Genomic DNA, 21,417 nt, shown 5'->3' on the forward strand with positions numbered 1-21,417 from the left:
GGCCATTAAACGATAATATTTTCAATGTTATCATGACAAATAATTTTAATGAGATAGTGGCATTGTAGAAAAAACAAATTTATAAGCACGAAATGGCACCAGATATATCATCAAACATACAGCGCAGCGTTCGGGACTGGTGAGTGGGACGGCTCGCTTGGTGTTTTCGCCCCAACGAATTCGGCGAAAACGTTACCATTGCGCCGTGCGAATGTTAAATCTGCGGCTCTCAATCAGAGACTTGAATGTCTCTTTTTGCATTATCGAAAATAAATCATAGACTTTGTTTGATTTATTTACAAGTAAGTTGCATATCCGTCGTGATAATTAGGAAAATCCATGATGTCTTCTTCTAATTCTGTAAAAACTATGTCTTCAAATTGCCTATGTCAGAAAATTGCCGGAAATCATAAAAACTTGCCTAAAATATCTCTTTTTGAAAGTTCATCCATGGTCTGGAAAAAAATGTTACAACTTTTGTAGACGTATACCGTAAACAAATACATCCTCGATCACTGAAATAAAGTGTTTGCTACGCTTTTTTAATTCAGGCCATGTTACCATGACAACTTGGGAAAACCCTTATTTTTTTGAAAAAAAAACTTTGGTTTTAAGGGTCATTTTACAGACATAAAACTAACCCAATTCTGAAGAATTGTGTTTAAATTTCACATAAAATTAAATTATCTATGTTTATACTTTCGTATATGAATATTCATATTTCTTATAGAATCTTAGTTTTTGATTGGTCAATGTTTCAGTCATGGATAATGACTGAGCGTAAAAAAATCTGAAAATGCGCATTTTATCGGCAACCAACAAGCAAGATGGCGGAACACATTAAGTTGGCGCTTTGCACGTACGTGACGCGTGTGGCTGTATACACGGCCTTTAAAAAAATCAACCAAATGTAAAAATCACATTTATGATTTTATAAACTAAACCAGAAGTCATTCAAAAACATTACAACACATTATACAAGATGTACAAGCTCCAACTGCAACTGTGAATATGTGTTAATAATAGAGACCATCCTAAACTGTAAACAATGTCATCTTATTATATTTTCAAACTCCTTTTCAAACTACCCAAACGTAAGCATGCGGGACTACATCTTTACGATATCCTGCACACAACGATTCGCGCTGCCTCAACCTCGGCAACACCCGGCACCCCGACCCCTCGGCAGCAGCCGCGCCGCCGCGAACGCCCAGCTGCCGCTCCTTATCTACGCACGTATCTGCCACTGTAAATCACAAACACATCATCATCACCGTCCACATTGACATACATTTGTACTTGCCTCGATTTCGTTGTTGTTGGTTCACTAAAATCCCTCAAGTATCTGGAAATATCCTCATGGATCAGATCACAGAAACTACTATCATTGCCAGACAGGTATCTACCGTCTAAAAAGTGCGCCAGTTTGAGTGGTTTTCAAATGTTGACGTAAATTTGTGCCGCTCGATCGAATACACCTGCTGCACGTCTGTCTATGGTATTGGTTTTATATACGGTAAGCATTATTTCGTGGCGCCTCGCCTCATCAAGCAAGATCCTCGAATCTTCATTCGATTAACCAAGTGGAATTTAAATGTAATGTTCGATAAGATGTATGCATGGATTGATGATGTATGTGGATAAGATGTATTCCCCTTATACATTATTAATGTAAGATATTGTTTTTATACATTATTTTCGTTAATGAGGGACTCCCGTTAAGCGCTCTTGATGAAAATTTATTGGTGATATAGGTTGAGATGCATCCCACGTCATCTGACAGCTATTCAGTGCCTATGATGAGATGGAGTTTTGTGTGTTGATGTTTTCCGTGAATGTCAAGGAGAGGCTCATGTTTGGTATAATAAGGCATGTCTTGTATTCCAATAATTTTGCACAGAGAGCATATATCTACATGTATATGGTTCAGGGGTACAGGCTATATTTTCATGATTGATTGATTGATTGGTTGGTTGGTTGGTTGACTGACTGACTGACTGATTGATTGATTTATTGATTTATTCATTCATTTATGTTACTTTAATTCAATTTATTAAATAATACCTGACGGCCGATATAGGTACTCTAATATACAACCCCCACCCCCCCCCCCTCCCCTCCCCCTATAGTTATCAGACGGAACACTCTGAGTCAGTTAATTAGTTTTTACTCGTCATTTCATATGCTAAACATGTCAGAATATATTTGGAATTTGTGATTTGGTACTTCGAAAATTTCAAAGTCATGAATCAGGCAACAAATGTTTGCTTTTCCCCTATGTAATCTTTCGCAAACTTTCGGAGTCTTTGATGGCTTTACTCATTCTTATATATGCTTTTCAGTTTTAGGCAGGGGCAGCTCCAGGGTGTTTCTTTAAGAGAGAGGAGAGAGAGGGGGGGGGGCACGACCTGAATGAAGGTGACATTTTATTTTTCAATTGAATAATACGGGTATTAATAGACCAAACTCTCTCTTTTTATAGCCTTATTTTTATTTTTTCTACTCTTGCATGTTTTCCTTCCTTTCCTTCTCTCTCTCTCTTTCTCTCTCACTTCTTCCGTTTATTTTCACTACTTGAAAATTTTGATGCAAAATCAGAAATATTGAAAGCAATTTGCAGGCGCGTATCCAGCATCAGATCATACAAAGCATTTCATGGGCCCAATTGTCTGGGGACAAAAGTGACTCTATCAGTGGCGTAGCTATGATTTTTTTCCCGGGGGGCAATGGGGGGTCCTTGCTTTTTCAGGGGGGGGGCACCGGCCATTTTTCCGGTGTGTGTGTATGTGTCACAAGGGCGGATCCGACTTCGCCAATAGGGGACGGGGCCCGAAATTATCTTCACCTATATTTTCCCCAATCAGTCACTTCTTAGTTTTATTCTTATAAAACAACATAAACATGAAATAATCTCATAAGCCTTATGGAAAGTGCGAGCGCGAAGCGTGAGCGATTTTTTTTTTTACTTTCATCTTTTCCTGAAAATGTAATTTTCTGGGCAATGATCCTGAACAAGATTCGTATGTAACTAGATGGTTACTGCAAACGCCAATATATTTCAATAATGCGAACGCGAAGCGCGAGCAAATTTTTTTGATATTCCGACCTAAAAATTTGTCATTCTAATTTTTGTATAACAAATGGGATAGGTATGTAACTAAACAATTAATGCGAGCGCGAAGCGCGAGAGGAAGAAAATTGAAGATTTTAGACCTAAAAGCGGGACACTCTATTCATACTTTGTAAATCATTATGGGATATAGTCAATTGGGTATCATTAATAATGCAATCGTGAAGCGTGAGCAGACAATTATGGATATTCTGATGTGAAACTGGATAATTTAAGTACATTTGAAATAAAGAACATGCAGGCTATCGCGCATGTTTTAGATTTAGACCTAGAATCTGGGCATTCTGTATACATTTGTTTAATGGAACATCATGGAATACACGTAGACAACATGAACTTGGCAAATCAAACAATGTGACCACGCAGCGTGAGCTTAAAATACTGATATATAGACCATAAAACGGACTTTTACAGAGCACTTAAATTTGTAAATGAAAAAAAAATAATGAAAGCTCGATGTCCGAGCTAAAATATGTTTTGTATATTGACTTCAAAACTACGCTACAAGTTATATGGTTTTGTGTATATTTCATTAATATAAGTTATTTATTAAATTTGATTTATTTGTTGATAATATGTTAATTTGAGGTCACTAAACGTGACAAGTTTTTCGCAAGTTTGCTATAAAATGATTCTTCAATATTAATCATACTGTGGTTAGTGTAATTTTGCTTCAAAAAATGAAATGCAATATCTTCGTCCAAAATTAAAATCCATTTTCAAATTCATTGAACTTTCAATCCACTTTTATTAATGAATAAGTTCCTTTGAAAAAACAACAACATGATTTTATTTAAATAAGATATCGACGCAATAATCAAATTCGGAAAATGATGACCAAGACCACAGCAGGATCATAATAGCCAATGTTAAGGTTTAAAGGGGAATCCAACCCAACTAAAAACTTGTTTTTATAAGGAAAAGAAAAATCAGAGAAGTTGATAGGTGAAAGTTTGAACAATATTGGACAAACAACAAGAAAGTTATGAATTTTTAAAAGTTGTAAATATTGGTAATCACTATACCCATGGAGACTTCAAATTGGCCACATATGGGATGTCATAGTGATGTAAGGCAAGGACTACTCTTCCATGTACTCCAGTACATATTATGGCTAAAATGTCATTTTTCCCAAAAGTTTTATTTCAAATTATATTTTTCTTTCATGAGGACATACTACAATATACTACCTGGGTTATATTTAGATTACTGCCCCAGGGGAATGGGTACTTAGGAGAAAACCACAAATCCCTGATAATAAAGTACATGGCCTATGGGAAAGTTGTCCTTGCCCCTTGTCATAATTTACTTACCCAGTTGCCAATTTGAAATATACATAGTATTAGTGATCTCAATTTTAAAGCAGCTATAACTTTCTTATTGCTTGTCCGATTTCTTTCAAACTTTCACCATTCTGTTTAATTTATTTTTTTCCTTCCCAACATAACATGTTATGGCCAAGGCTGGATTCCCCAAAAAATGTTTGAGGAAAGCATGATTTCCCAGCCGTTTGGGACTAAATTGCTGATATTCAATTCCATTTTCATTTTTGATAAATGCATTCCTCCTACTGTCTGCTTCATATCCTGTCATATCCATATGCGCACCTCAATAGGCCTACAATGCAACATTTTCTGCTTAATTATTTTCTTATTTACTTGTGCCATTTTATATGCCATTTTTTATGAAAGTGGAAATAAATGAATTCAATGCACGGAAATCCATGCAGGTTTAGCACTATAGCGTAGTACATGAACATTATTATTATGAAAAATAACTTACATTCTTATCACGTTCAGTTGCTGAAGTGGGAGCAAGTCAATTTGAATGGAATATTTACGTGTCATATTGGTCATATTAAATTTGTGAGTCTCAAAATGATTGCACGATTCACCCCGGGATTCACTTAGCCATTTCATTCTCGAGAAAAAAAAATGTTTGAGGAAAGCATGATTTCCCAGCCGTTTGGGACTAAATTGCTGATATTCAATTCCATTTTCATTTTTGATAAATGCATTCCTCCTACTGTCTGCTTCTTATCCTGCCATATCCATAGTTTAATCGCTCTCTGCTGCATCTACTGCATGCTAGTTGTCTGTGCCATTATAATATACGAAATTGACTGATATTATCATTTATTCATTATTATCATTATTATTGTCATTGATGTTCTTATATGATTATTGTTATTATTACGACTATCATTCGTATTATTATTAGTGTAGTTATCATTAGGATTATGAATTTTATTCGAAGTAGTGTAGTAGAAGCAGCAGTAATTGTAGTATAGTAGTAGTAGTAGTAGTAGTAGAACGGATGATGGTATTATTATTATCATCATTATCATTACTATGTTATGATCATTATTATCATTAGTAGTAGTAGTAGTACTACTACTACTACTACTAGTAGTAGTAGTAGTAGTAGTAGTAGTAGTAGTAGTAGTAGTAGTAGTAGTAGTAGCAGTAGTAGTAGTAGTAGTAGTAGTAGTAGTAGTAGTAGTAGTAGTAGTAGTAGTAGTAGTAGTAGTAGTAGTAGTAGTAGTAATAGTAGTAGGAGTAGTATAGTAGTAGTATAGTAGTAGTTATAGTAGTAGTAGTAGTACATGTAGTAGTAGCAGGAGTATAGTAGTAATAGTAGTAATAGAAGTAGTAGTAATAGTAGTAGTAGTAGTAGTAGTAGTAGTAGTAGTAGTAGTAGTAGTAGTAGTAGTAGTAGTAGGAGTAGTAGTAGTAGTAGTAGTAGTAGTAGTAGTAGTAGTAGTAGTAGTAGTAGTAGTGGTATAGTAGTAGTAGTAGTAGTAGTAGTAGTAGTAGTAGTAGTAGTAGTAGTAGTAGTAGTAGTAGTAGTAGTAGTATAAATTGATGATGATGATGATGAATGATGATGATGATGATGATAATGATTTTAAATCATCTTTCTTATTATCATTAGTATCATGGTTGTTATGTGATTATTATTATCCTTATTATGATCGTGTTTGTTTCTGTTATTCAAATAATAATATTTCACTTGATTGCCATTATTGTTCCATACCCCTGGAAAATATATGCACATAATTTAATTTCATAATTGTAACTGCGCGCGCCTCATGCCTCACTGAGGAGTACTATCTATTGCATATCGTGTTATGATTGACAGGAAAAATGTTATCATACTGGATTAGGGTTTTCCATTACATTAAGCCGGCTTGCATGCACAAGAATGTTTACATTGTGTCACGCACACTGTGCATATCCGTTGGCGGGAAACTGATATCATTTTGCAAGCCTCATCCCTATCCGGTTTATTTTTATTTTGTGTGTGTTAATGGATCTGTTTGGTGTGTTCGAGGACTAAAATATTATCATTATGATCATGAGAATATCTTTGGCATTGATGTAGAAAAATGCCGTTCATGGCCTATACCCCCTATCCATCATCAGGCTTCGTGATTGAATTAGTGTGTGAGGCGTATGTGGGTGTGTGTGTGTGTGTGTGTGTGCCTTTCTACCCCAGTTTGCATTCATGTTTATATGTGAACCAGCCACCAGGTCATCATTGGGTCAAGGTTAAATGTCAATTCAGGTTAAGTTACTTAGTAAGTTATAAATGATATCTGATCAATATGTATAAAAAGTTTTGATAAATTTGTGTTTAAACCTATTCGACATATGTTTGAAATATATCATAAATCACATAAGATTGACCTTAGTTTACCAGAACAAGGTCAAAGGTCAGTGAGGTAAGTTCATTTTGATTAACATATTTTATTCATTATGTTAGAAGCGTTATTAGTGGACAATTCTAATTAAACTTGTATGTGGGATAGCTAGATTTATCTTCTCTGAATATAAATAAATCACAATGAAAGTGCACGTTACCAACTGAAGGTCAAAAGTCATTGGAGGTCAGTGAATTCGGTTCATACGGAACATCAGAAATTACATGAATAAAATTTAAGGTCACTGGATCAAGGTGAAAGGTAATTTTATAATCAGGTACTTATGTGTCTCCGTGTATGCCTCTAAATTTTGCTTGTGGGAATATTTTGCAATATCTTAACGTTTCTACTCAGGAGAGGATATTATTTATTTGTAGCTGGGCATATAGGCATGGTCTAGTTGGAGTTGGAAGACAGTACTTTGGGAAATCTAAGGGTATGTATCAATATATTCCAACACAAATAAGAGGGACATGAGGCTAGTCAACAGGGCACCAAGGATCGGGACCACAATGGGGTTTGGGCGACTGCCCCATCTGATTGAATTCGTTGAAATCTGAGAAAATATTAACATAAAAAAACAGTATCTTTACCAACATCCATTATTTTATATGCTTTTCAGTGATGCCATCATGAATAATCTATTCCCTTTTTGCCCTGAAATTACACCCTTTCACAGAGAGTTCATCACCGGGGAACATCGGGTTGCACGAGTGATGAATACTTAATGGAGCAGAGAGAAAATCTGGTCGTGCCGATGACTACATGAATAATCTAACCATTAGGTGCACGAACACGGTCCTGCTATCATGGCGCGTGATTCTACGAGCTGCTTGCTCGCTGTCATTATCCTGTCCGTTGTCGGGAGCGGCGTGGCGTCCGCCTGCAAGTGTGTGGATCCCCCGACGGTGTGCACGGGCAATTTCGGTAAGATACATTTTCAAGTGGTGATCGTCATCAGCATGGTATTAATGTAATCAGAGAGCAATGGCTTGCCAAGCTATCGTGTGCGTGTGTAAAGAGATAAGCTTCATGGCTGTTTATAATACAAGTTCAGTTGTGGGTGTGTCTGTTTTTTTCTTTAATCATCAAACCTCAACCGCCCTTAATTATTTCCTCCGAAACATATATTTATATTATTTTAGGGTCGATGCAACTTTTGGCAAGTCTTGAATGCTTATTTGGCCTATTTATCCTTCGATAATTATTCTATTTTTACTATACGCTGTGCTGAAATAATATGGATAATATTATTTCCGCACAGCGTAGTAGCCAGCTTTAATGGAGGCAGATGCCCCAATAAAATGGTGAACGAGAAATAATGATTATCAGACATGTCTGGGGTTGATTACCATTAATCTTTATCATGTTCAAATGAATTTCTATTGCAACTTTTGTCGCAATAGTATTCCAAAAAGAAATGTATGTGCCTGTCAGTGGCCCCATCAGGCTCCAATATCTTGGGAAATAATTAGCGATTAAATATTTTATAAGGATGATTATAGAGTCTCATTGAAGATGATGTATGACCCCGGGGTATGACATTGGAGGATATAGCATGCAGCCCATATACCTACCTGTCCAGTTTTATTTCCAGCGAAGCTAGCTCTTGAAGGAGTCGTGATGCATAATAATGTTGATTTGTATAGGTTTGCTTACGACCCCCGAAGTTGCCCCCCCCCCCAAAAAAAAAAGAGTGAGAAATTTACGATGAATGTTTGTTTGTTGTCCCGTCAAGTAGATGCAGTTTTACATAATTTGATTATTACATAATAAAAGCAAATTTGCCCGGCCACCAGCTGCCCCCCCCCTCCCACTTTAAAATCAGAATAAGGTAACAGTTCTAAGCAGCCACCGCTGGGTGAGGATTAAAATTCAACGAATTCATGTAATACGGGTGACTTTTTGAACCCCCCCCCCCCCCTCCACAGAAACTATTTAGGAATAGGATGCTAACTGTCGAATTTTGTTGGTCATGATACTGTATCTTTTCGCCAACCCCGTCGCGAATGTGCACAAAACGGATCTATTCTTAAATTAAACAATGAATGATTGTAACCTTTCCGCCAAGTCGGTTAAGAGGTGTGCGAATTTGAACAGCTTCCACTGCACATTCCCTTCGGAACCAAGTCTGAGGCCTGCCCCCCCCCCTTCGAGCATTTTGGATGCCTCATCCTTCAAATATCCATGGGTGTGCACTGAATGATAATGACCCCATACTCAACAGGCAACGTTTTCCCGCCATAATGTAAGTGCCCCAGGCCTCCGTCATTACAACTGTCACTATAAATTCTTTTCACCAATTACTCTTATCTTTATATCCTTGCTATACATGACTGAATACATTCCTATACCTCATAATATTTTAGATATGCTTGAGTTGAACATGTTTAATCATTGTTGTTACCATTTATTCCATTGGGGTGAGGTTATTTTTTGTTGTTGTAGGATATAGTATGTTTTCCTTTGCTTTATCTCAATTGTATTTCTTTGTATATTTTTGATGGGTTTTTCGGTCTGCTTTTCACTTTGATGAAGCATAAAGCCCTTTACCTTTGTTTCACAGTTCGCTTTTTTTATAGTGTTTTCATTTTATATTTCAACAGTTTTTTGTCTTACTTCCTTTGTATGATTTGCTGTTTCGTATTCTTATTTGATTTCATAAATCTTATAGCTCAAAAGATTCTCTATTTCGAAATTTAAAAAGAGAGTCAAAAGGGGCCTAAGCTTTCGATCCTAGCAGAATCTTCGTCGGAGGCAAAATGACAAACATATAAGTGGAACAACCATGATATACACCACAAACATCCAACAGCAACACTAGAAACAAGGAGACAAAAGGGGCATTAGTGAGAAGAGATGACCAATCAGGTTAATGAAGGGGAAGAAAGAAAAGGAGCAGGCAGACACAAAGGGAAGTAGGTGTGAGTAATGCCAAAGAAAGACCTCAAGCCAAGAGGGATTAAGATAGGGGCAGGCAACTTCAAACAGGATCTGGAACAAAACAGTGATAGAGGGTATGAGGAAGAGATGAATAACAAGAGAATTAGTGAGAGGTGGGTCAAACAGGTAACAAAGAAAGGCATAATAAACTGGTGCAAAAGAGTGAGGAAAAAAGGGAAAGAATGGGGAACAACTGAACAGGTGCAAAAGACATAAGTATGTATGAAAGAGCAAAAACAAACTAAGAAAAGAAAGTAAGTGTAAAAATAAATCTGTAAGTATAACAGTATGTAAATATATCCAGAAAGGAATCTATGTGAATAAATATAAATGTATATACATATGGTAGATAAAACTGATATAGTGATCCGCTGGGTGTGGGGAGAAAAACAGCAGACTATATAGTAGAAAAAAAAAAACCTGTATATATGGAATGGAAGCTAATTGCCTAAAGGGTGAAGGCAAATAAAGAAGCTGATGCTGTATGAGAGAGGGGGTGTATTAAGAAAACATGAAAAAGGAAAAATAATTAAGTGGTAAATCTAAGAGGTGGGTGGAGAGAAAAAACAAAAAAATATATATAATGATTAATATATTGCCTGAATAAGGGAGAAAAAATTGGAGCTGAGCTTGTATGAGATATGGGAGGAAAGTAGAAAAAGAAACTATAATGTGACTAATCTAAAAAAGCTGAGGGAAAAAAATGTGAACACAAATGGAAAGTGGATAAGAAGGAGTAATCAGTCGTTCCCCTCTTGGATGTTCAGGCCATGAGGTTGGATGGTGCGAAGTCGTTCCATCCAGAGCTTCTCTCTGCTGGTACGGACTGAGTCAGGAAAAAAGATAAATATGATCAATATGATTATTCTGATGAAAGATTGATTTGTAGTTAGATTTCTTCTGTATATACGATGATAGTCATAAATACAAATTAGGAAGAAATAGGGAGACCCTTCATGCTAAGTCAACATTGTGGAGAGGTGCGGATTTGAGAACATTATTGCCGGTGTGATCGAAGCATCAATATCAGATGAAGTCACTGTATTATCCGCCCACATGATGGTGAGATTATATACATCTTATTTTCAAAAAGCCCCCAACATGATCATGTTTCGCTATTATATCTGCACAGCAATAATCATTTTGTTTACGTACGCCCTCCCCCTCTCCCCCTCTTTTTTCCCCTCCCTCCCCTCTCATCCCTTCATCCCCCCTCTCTCCTCCCTCTCCCTCCCCTTGTTTACCCCCCCCCCTCCCCTCTTCCCCCTCCGTTTCTTTAACCTCTTCTCCCTCTCTTCCCCTTTCTGTGAGGAACCTGCAGCTCTTCGTGGAAGAATTACCAACTCATCTGGGAACCAAACCGAACACGACGACATCATCTACACCGTCAATGTATCGGAAGTATTACGTCATCCGTCATCTCGCAGTGTTCAAAGTCCAGAATCTAACTCACTCATCATCATCTCGACAGGGAGTCATTCGTGTGGATACCCCGATCTACAAACGGGAGAAATATATTTCATCGCCGGTGGTAGGTTATTTCTTTAGGATTTAAGATTTTGTTGAAACGAATCAAACATAATTACAAACAAATTTCAATATTTATAAGTGTTCATTTTGCTCAATCATCATTTTTGTCCAATTCGATCTACAAAATTTATTTGCATTTTAAATTAGAGTATGATAGAACAGTAAGGGTCCTAATATTGGCCCCTGTGGTACCCCAACGCATCAATGATATTTTTGGGGGACGCAACAATAGATGCCCCCTTCCCATGAACGAATGATAGTCCTCTGCGGCGACGCCCATTGTGGTGGTTTTTATTTTTTACTTAAATTATTTGTCATTTTTCCTTAGTTTTGTATTGCAATTCATCCTGTACAACACTTTGTGTAGCCTTTATATGTTATTATTTTTTTTAAAGATGAATAATCCTCTATGAATAAAAAAAATCAGTTTCGATGAAGAGATTTGTTTCTTAATCCACTTGTCAATGAGTGAATTGTCTGTATCATTTTCGTTATTGTTATTCAATAATGACATATTTACATTACCATCACCATCATCATCATCACCATCATCATCACCATCATCATCATCACCAACATCATCACCATCATCATCATAACCATCATCATCATAACCATCATCATCACCACCACCATCATCATCATCATAACCATCTTCATCATCATCATCATCACCATCATCACCACCACCATCACCACCACCACCATCATCATCACCACCACCACCATCATCACCATCATCATCACCACCATCATCCTCATCATCACCATCATTATCATCATCACCATCACCATCATCTTCACCATTATCATCATCATCATCATCACCATCATCATCATCATCACCATTTATTGATGCTATTTACACTATTCTTTTCATTACCTCTACAAATGATATTATTTCGCAGAGCCCGGCGCATAGCATTCATGAGAAGGTTATTTTACGTGTTCAAACCACAACTTTAACAGACACTTCGAAATATACACCACCATCCTCATAATCATACACTCAAGCATCGTATAACAGTAATGGCATATCATTTCCCCAGAATGGCACAGATGAGCTCTTATATACATATATTTATGGAGTTATCCTTTATATACGGATATATATTTCTCATTTCCCAAGAAAGCTACGTTTCCATTATTGGAACCGTCAAGCTAGAGGAAAGTATTATGAGATGTGAGATAAACGAGATTGCTCAAATCCAGCTGATGCCTATAATGCTTACATTCGCACCTCTGTAATTGTGCTGATGCATGGGGAGAAAACCAATCAAGAGTATAGATCCCATTTCAGACATTTCAATCAAGCAGTAATTACAAGCTGTAATGAGCATTTTTTCGTGAATTGCACTGCAGACTTACGGACCGTGCATATTTCATACATTGGATATTGAATATAGACTTTTTTAACAATATTCTAATTTTTCTTTGAGCGACCACCGATCCCCCCGATCACTTTGATGACCCACCGGCAAACAACCCTAACGCGCATTTTGTTCAAAGCTTTATTTGATTTCACTCAAATACAATTATTAATCACAACTCAACGCAGTTTATAGCCGTACGAAATCAAGTTCAATTTTTATTAATTCCAAATTATAAAGATAACTTGGAAAACATTGAATAAAAAACATGAAATTCAAGATATTAAGACAATGAAATAACATGTACTTGTGTGTAGAATTGTATGAAAATAAAAGAATTGAATTTTGTACAACGCACAAAGGCGTGTCGAGACAGCCTCCATTATAAATGATAAAATCTTTCCTTTTTTTAAGATGGAGAACAATTTTAATCAATGGCCTATCTTTGAATAAAACGAATTGCGCCTTGTAGGCTAATAAAATCCAGAGTAAAGACTTTTTCTAAGGATCCGAAATTCAGAAAAAGCAAATGCAAGAGGAGAAATTAAGTTTGGGGAGCAAAAAAAAATAGAAGGAAGAAAGCCAAAAATCGACCAGACGAGTTCAACTATTCAATGCATTAATGTCACATTAAAAGATATTTCAATGATTTGCAGTAACTCGACTGGACTGCATTACATAAAGAGAGTATAATTGCTGATGTGGTTTACGGTACACCATGTGGAGTGTTATAGAAACAGTGGATAGAAGAAGAGAAGAAGTGGATAGGCGAGAAAGTGGAGATTTGATAGTAGGGTATTCTTTCTTGAAAATAGTCCTGAAAAGGACTGTAAACCAGAAGGAATGTTGAGTGAGAACAGCTTGAGTAGTAGAGCTGATGATGAGATGCTGGCTTGAGTCGGCGAGTAGAGATGATGAGTAGTATAGAGAGACTCGACGTTTCGGACAGGTTGACTGTCCGTCTTCACTCCTGAAGACTCATCATCAGCTCTACTACTCAAGCTGTTCTCACTCAACATTCCTTCTGGTTTACAGTCCTTTTCAGGACTATTTTCAAAAAAGAATACTCTACTCTCATATCTCCACTTTCTCGCCTATCCACTTCTTCTTTTCTTCTATCCACTGTTTCTATAACACTCCACATGGTGTACCGTAAACCACATCAGCAATTGTACATGCCACCATGCGATAAAGATAGTAGGGGGATATTTGATATTGTGCCCCCCTTCAAATCGTAGGGGGGGGGGGCGAATCCCCCCAGTCCTTCTGGATTTCCGCCCATAACAGAAAAAAAACTGAGCGAAACCTTACACAATCCACACATTTAAATACATACCCTCAGTATACAAATACATATGAGGCGCAGTATATCTAATGATCCGCCACGTATTAATCATCAGTGGCCAGATGCGATAGAGATGGAAAATTATACTTTTTGCGACGACAGAGTTCACGTTAGAAAATGCTAAGGTGGTACCGAGTTGTTTTGTTTTGTGTAGGTGGGACAAGATAAACTTATGACCACGACTTATTTTTCAATGAAAATAGTAGTTAATTGACTCAACCCTCTCTTATCCAATATTTTTTCTCCGATTTATTGAGGGGAGACTCACTTGAAAAAATACATAATAGAGGTGGTCGACCTGTCACTCCCCACCCATATGACACCGCCTTGTTATAGATACATGTAGGTCGAAAGTTTTATCTTCTGCATTTTGGCGGTCATCTTCCGATTCCGGTCATCTCTGATGACCGGAATGATGAATAATTTTTTGTTTAAAAAAAAAAATCCGTGAATAGGTGAATAGACCCTTTATTGTCTCAGTTTCATCACTTGGGACGGTGTCATAAATTATGCTTGAAATATATATTTTATTTTTTAAGTTTATACCATTGTTTTTAAAAGGAAAACTCCTTTATCAGAGAAACAATTATTTCATAATAATTATGAAATAATTGTTTCTCTGATAATAAAAACAAAGTTTTGTCACTATCTAGAAACGTAGAAATTTGATGAAATACATCATCGATATTAATGGTATCATGTTATTGCCCCACAGGCTGTTGTACGGCTGCCAGGGGGCAAACGTCCTTGTGTTTGTTTAGTTTATAATTTATATAGTTTATAGTTTATATATAAGAAGAAAAGAGGAATACAGTGGAAGAAAGATGAAAGATCGACATCTTGAAAAGAAGCATTAATCGAACAGGCAATTCTATATTACACCTGTAATTCAACTTTTAAAAACACACCCCGTCTTTCCCCCCCCCCCCATCAGAATCTCTTGGTGCCGCCCCGATTACAACCCCCACCCCCTTCCCCCGCAGCTGTGGGGAGGGGACGGTAAGGGGATGATGTCCAAGAATGCATTATTTACGGTTCATTGTCTAACCAAACTAAACCTTTCCATCTTGACTTAAATTGTTTTGTATGCATGTATTTGAAAACAAGAATAGGGTCCAATCCTTCTTTTACTTTTTTTGATTCCTGCATCATTTTTTTTTATTTGTAATGCAGATTTCCACGCACCGTCAACCTACACACTAGCGAAATGCGCTGGATTGGTCAGCAGTTATGACTCGCACGGAAACATCCCCAACACAGACAATGATATACAGACTTGTTCGGCTTGCATGGCCGGAGTTTCATGCATCACATTTACCATTTGTCTCTTTTTCTATGGATTTTCAACGATATACCTCGTCAGTTGATGTACTCATCAAAAGTGTGTTTATAAAAAGTGTCTGAAATGAAGACTTCGATGATATACCGGGGCGTCGCCAAAAAGCCCATTCGCCATCCGGATTTTTCAACAAGAAAACAAGGCCCCAGCGACGCCCCTTTGTGATTATTGTCTTTAAACGATTCCTTACTTTGTATTTGTACATTATAATGAGTGAAACAACTTTATGTTTTATGTATGTTAGAATGCATAGTGAAAAAATATTGATATTTAGCTATTTAGTGTTAGCATTTTAGGTTGTGACGTGCTATACGACGATATCATGCAGCACACTAAACAATAAACAGACTGTAGGAGGTAGGAAGCAGCCTTGCTGGACGCCATTCACCCATCCCAAATTCTTCAGCAATGTTCAGTAAGATTATTAGGGTTATAACGGGTATGACTGATTATAGATAATGGATTGTAAGTACAGAGTCAAACGCATTACACAAGGAATGGAAGCGTTGGTCAGTGGCGGATCCAAGGAGGGGGCACAGCCGGCCCGTGCCCCCCCCCCTGAGAGTCATAATTAAAATGTATGATATAAATATACCGTTTTGCCGGAGTGTTCCCCCCCCCCCTTGAAAGTGAAGACCTTTTTTTTGCTTGTCAAATTTTCATCGAGAAAATGTGCCCCCCCCCCCTTGGAAAAAGTTGGATCCGCTCCTGGCATTGGGATTTTATACCTAGCCATTGCTCCAATGGATTAAAGTCTGAACATACTAAGAATATTTGAACCCTTAATGAAACTCTTGTTTCGACCTTGTGGGATTTAATCTTACACCCTAAGTGAAAAGCATGCTAAGATGCACCTTTTTATTATGATTATTATCATTTGCACCAAGATCGTTTTCCCGTAAAAAGTAAAACTTTTTACCTTTTAAGGTGTATAATACTTGACAGTATGACATGGTTTACCTCTGCATCCTATTGGGTGTATTATAGTCTGCACCCTTAAAGGTGCTCAAATGAGCAGAATTACAACTATTGTACCAACCCCTAGGGTTCAAATTTGAACTCTATTTCTTGAATGAATGAATAAATAAAACGCTAAAATTAATGTGGAAGATGGAATGCGTCTATATTGTTTTACTTCGACAGTTGAAAGTCGTCAAAAAATACACACTTTATTTTATAACGTGTGTACCAGAAATGCTGTGTTTGCTTTACCCGTATGTCAATTTATTATAATTATAGTTCGTTTTTTTTCCGAAGGTTCGAACTTGAGGATCTATATATCGAAGGTCCGTCACTGAGTCCAAAAGTTCGTAAGCGTTGATCTGAAGTTTCGTTAGCCCCAAAAGGAAAAAAAGTGTACGTTTATTTCGAAAATGAAATAAGCTTACTTAAGTCCATTAGTCATTACTATTGAACATTAATATATAGTAGGAATGATATTGAAACTAGTTGCATTCAAAATCAAAGAACTATCAGAATAATGACACATTGGCCCGTATTCTGAAGTCGGGTTTAACTTAGAGTCTTAGACCATGGTCTAACTCTGTGCTAAAATTATGGGAAGCCAAATGTGTCAAAATTTTTATCAAGTTGTATGTTTCTTATGTTCACCGTGTTCTTTCCTGATTCATTGATGGTGAAAACAATCATCTATTTATACTTCCTACACAATTATGAATAATTTTGAGAGCCAAATGAGCTGAAATATGATATCTCTATAGTTAAGTGATTTATATGTAACAATCGGCTATACATACTTAAACCACAACTTTAAACCTGAGTTTAAGTTAAACCCGACTTCAGAATACGGGCCATTGTGTTTATATTATAAACGAACGCTTTTTCACTTGTATGTATTTTGCATGTTTCAGAATAACGAACCATGTGGAAACTCAAGCTATACCAATAAATCGAGGTGTTTTTCAATCAGTCCCTCGCCAGAATGCTGTAAATGTAACAATAAAGAGGTGTCAGCTCTCATGGTTTTTTTTAAATTATCATTTGTGAAAAGGGGAAGAGAATAATAAATAAGAAAATAGGGAAGAGAGATTAAAAGATGGTATATGCTATTCCATTTGGGCTAATTTTTTGGTCCAAGTTTTCTTTTGTTTTGGTGTAATATTGAACGAGTTTCAACGACTACTTGCAAATTTATGCCTATTTCATGAGATTAGTTTTTTTTTTCATGGGGGGGGGGGGCAATAAGGCCCAATTCCATTGGCTGATGTACAAAATAGACCCCTCCCCCCAGATTGCACAATTACCACTCAGAGGAATTACCACTTATAGTCTTTTAGCATGTTTGGAGTAGTCACCATTAATTAGCATCTTATTTTAGCAGAACACTTGTTTGTTATCATTGATATACACATGTATATATTACAACTCTCAAAACAAATAAGTCAACATGACTAGTTAATCTGGTCAGCTGGGTGCAACTGTCATTGTAGTTATAATTACATTTAACTATTTTCCAATAGGCCTAGTATTTTACTACAACAGACTTATTTCTGACTAGAATATACGTCAGAAATGTGACTAGATATAGGCATATCAGTTGCACCTATAGCTGACTACTGATCAAGTCAATTTGACTGATTTGTTTTAAGAGTACATGTATAGCATGTTGTTATTCATTCCGTATTAAATGCTTGTGCAGAGTTTCTGAATGATATTCCATTTCAATTCATTATAATTATCGTCCTGTTAATATAATAAGAAAAGATCTATCGTGCATGCCCCGGTGCATGCTGGGGATAATACAATAACGGAAGTATGCCTAAATTGTGAAGTTGAGAATAAGACAATAAAGGCCTAAACTTGAAATAGAGCAAAGCATGAAAGAAATCTCAATTTTCATTCTTTTTTCTCTATTTTACCCCCCCCCCCCCAAAAAAAGGATAATATTGAATAGAATAGATAAATAAAAATATGGGTACTGTAGAAATTGATACGTACATTCATGTAAAATTTGTGAAATGCTTGCTTGCATTTGAGAGGGTTAAAACATAGGGATTGTTTTTCTTTTTAAATGCAATCAAAGTGGAAAAGTTATACCCCCTTAAAGCGCTTTGATATGGGAAAAGCGCTATACATGTATAAAAAAACTAGCTATTATTATTATATAGGCAGCACCCCCAGGTATTCCGGAAGATATGTAAAGATTGACAATGTGACCAAAAGACTTCCCCCCCCCCTTTGCTTTTTAAATTTATCGGGTCCATTTTGAGCTCCATTTTTTTTTTGCTTTTCAGATTTTTCGGGACCACTTTGACCTCCATTTTGTAGTAATTTTTTGTTTTTTGCTTTTCAAATTCACATCAGCACCCCCACTTGAAAAATCGTCGATGAGGAGTGGGCATAAAGAGTGCAGAGGTGGCCTGGAAGGGGGACCTGGGGATGGCGCCACAATATTAAACCCACTTTTATTTATTTATTTATTTATTTCCGTTCAAACAAAAGATATAATCCAAGTACAGTGTAGTACATGTTCAAAATAATACATACTCAAAATAATACAGTTCTATAACATTTCATTTCAAAAATTGAAGATAAAATTATCTGAACGGAGGGACTTGCCAAGAAAAGCAGAGCTTGTAAAATAGGCAAGTCCCCAAACATAGTTCCAATACTAATTAACATAACCTATACAAAAGAGACGGGTGGAAAACGAAATTAAAATACATAATCTACAAAATACCAAAATAGAGCGTATAATCGACAACAAAAAGTGGAAAATAATTTGGATAATAATTGGCATGATAACGATAACAATGATAATTTTTTTTGATAGAAATTATAAGAGTGGAAAAGGGAGGCAGAGGAAAGAGACAGGAGAAAAGGGTGGTGCAAATAAACTGAAAATGAAAAGAGGAACATGACAGGTGCACAGGTCATAGGGCACTGTTTTTTAGTGACATTATTTAGAATATATAATATTAGACAAATTTGTTTATAATTAAATGCTAATTGTAAATACGTTTAGTTACGGTTATATATTAGCTTGACTTGTTGGTGTGGAGTATTGACAAATTAATATCTTTTTAAGTTTGCGCTTGAAAATATTGATGCTTGGTGATTCTTTAAAGTCATTGGGCAGTGAATTCCAATACACTGGTCCAAAAAAGACGAAAGAGTTTTTTTCTAAAAGAGTACGGGTTGGGGGTAGATGATAACAATAACGTTGTCTCGTTGGGTAATCATGTATGGAGGAGTTTTTACAAAACATATTTGAAAAAATTGTGGGGAGATCATTTTTACTTAGTTTATACATAAATTGGGCGAGTTGGAAATGATATAAATCATTCACTTTAAGAATATTATTTTAGAAAAAAGGACATCTGTGTGTGATCTGAAATTAGTTTGAAAAATTATTCTAAGGGCCTTCTTCTGCAACAACAGTATCCTTTGTAGCCGCGTTTGGGTTGCACAACCCCATGCCAAAATGCCATAATTAATGTATGGTAATATTAATGTATGATATAATGTAAGTAAAGTGTGAGATGGAAGAAAATATTTGAGTTTGTTAATAATTCCGATGTTTCTTGAAATTGTTCTGCATATATTATCAATGTGTGGTTTCCATGATAGCTTATTGTCAATAATAACACCCAAGAATCTGGTCTGCGATACATTTTCAAGAACGGTGTTATCAAAAATGAGATTGTCAGGTAATGTATGTGTTTTATTACTAAAAAGCATATAATTCGTCTTTTGCAGGTTAAATGATAGTTTGTTCGCCTTAATCCAGTCGGTTACATGTGTGAGTTCAGAGTTGACAATTCTTACAAGTTGATTTGCGTTATCATGAGAACAGAAAATATTCGAGTCGTCTGCAAACAGTATGAATGTTAGTAAATTTGAACTTTTTTTAATGTCATTGATGTACGTAATAAAAAGAAGAGGGCCAAGTAAGCTACCCTGAGGTACTCCGCATGTGATGGGAAGAGTAGAAGAAGTAGCGTTGTTAACTGATACGAATTGAAACCTATCTGTTAGGTAACTCCTGAACCACTCCAAGGCCTTCCCCCTAATACCATAAAAAGAAAGTTTATAAAGAAGTATTTCGTGATTAATGGTATCGAAGGCCTTGGAGAAGTCCAGGAAAATACCAACAGTATGGAAACCTTTATCTATGGATGTAGTGATTTTATCAATAAAAGACAGAATTGCATGTGAAGTGCTATGATTTTCGCGAAACCCAAATTGTGAGTTAAAAAAATATTATGTTTATCAAAAAATGTACTTGTACGTGTATGTATAAGTTTTTCGAGAATTTTAGACAATGAGGTGAGTAATGAAATGGGGCGGTAGTTAGAAACAGATTGATTGTCGCCTTTTTTGTAAAGAGGGATGACTTTGGCTATTTTCATGAGATTGGGTACTTTCCCTGTGTTCATAGATATATTTAATATGTGCACCAAAGGATCGACGATAGTTAAAATAATTTTCTTGAGTAGGAAGTTAGAAATGCAATCGAATCCTGGGCTCTTCTTAGTCTGCAGATTGTTAACAATATTAATAATTTATCTTGTGTTGGTAGGATTAAAAAATATAGAGTTGGGGTTTGGGTTGTCAAGAAAACTGTTAAATGATTTATGTGTTAATGGTATTTTGCTTGCCAGATTGTTGCAAATATTGGAAAAATATGAATTAAACTCGTTTGCTATTAAGTTGTTGTCATCGATGATTGTATTGTGTGTTTTTATTCTTGATATAATGGAACTTTTATTTTTTTGTTTAACGCACCATTTATAATTTTCCAAGTATTCCTCATATCATTTTTGTGCAAATCAAGTTGGGAGGTATAATGTTCTTTTTTGGCAATACGAAGTAAAGAAGTTAGTGTGTTAGGTAAAGGGAATCGAATATGCAATGAGGATATATTGGATGGTGTAATCAAAAGATGAAAAACAACAGATTCGAGACCGATTTCTGATTTGGACGAAAAGAGGTAAAATTGGAAGGAGTGAATTTAGAAGGCCAAAGAAGGGTGGGGTGCCTCCATAATATGTAATCGTCATGGGCACAATGTACCGCTGAACTGGAAATACGTAC

General features: G+C 36.2%; 1 protein-coding gene across 1 annotated transcript; it reads left to right on the plus strand.

Annotated features, from left to right (window-relative positions):
* Nucleotides 1–1,303: 1,303 nt before the first annotated feature.
* Nucleotides 1,304–15,760, plus strand: LOC121424868. The gene is made up of 4 exons (XM_041620706.1): nucleotides 1,304–1,516; nucleotides 7,513–7,760; nucleotides 11,098–11,307; nucleotides 15,195–15,760. Exons 2-4 carry the CDS (start codon nucleotides 7,643–7,645, stop codon nucleotides 15,386–15,388), a joined length of 522 nt encoding a protein of 173 aa, XP_041476640.1. The 5' UTR covers nucleotides 1,304–1,516; nucleotides 7,513–7,642; the 3' UTR covers nucleotides 15,389–15,760.
* Nucleotides 15,761–21,417: the final 5,657 nt, after the last annotated feature.

Source organism: Lytechinus variegatus, chromosome 12 (assembly GCF_018143015.1).
Source record: "Lytechinus variegatus isolate NC3 chromosome 12, Lvar_3.0, whole genome shotgun sequence".
In the NCBI taxonomy this organism is placed as follows: domain Eukaryota; kingdom Metazoa; phylum Echinodermata; class Echinoidea; order Temnopleuroida; family Toxopneustidae; genus Lytechinus; species Lytechinus variegatus.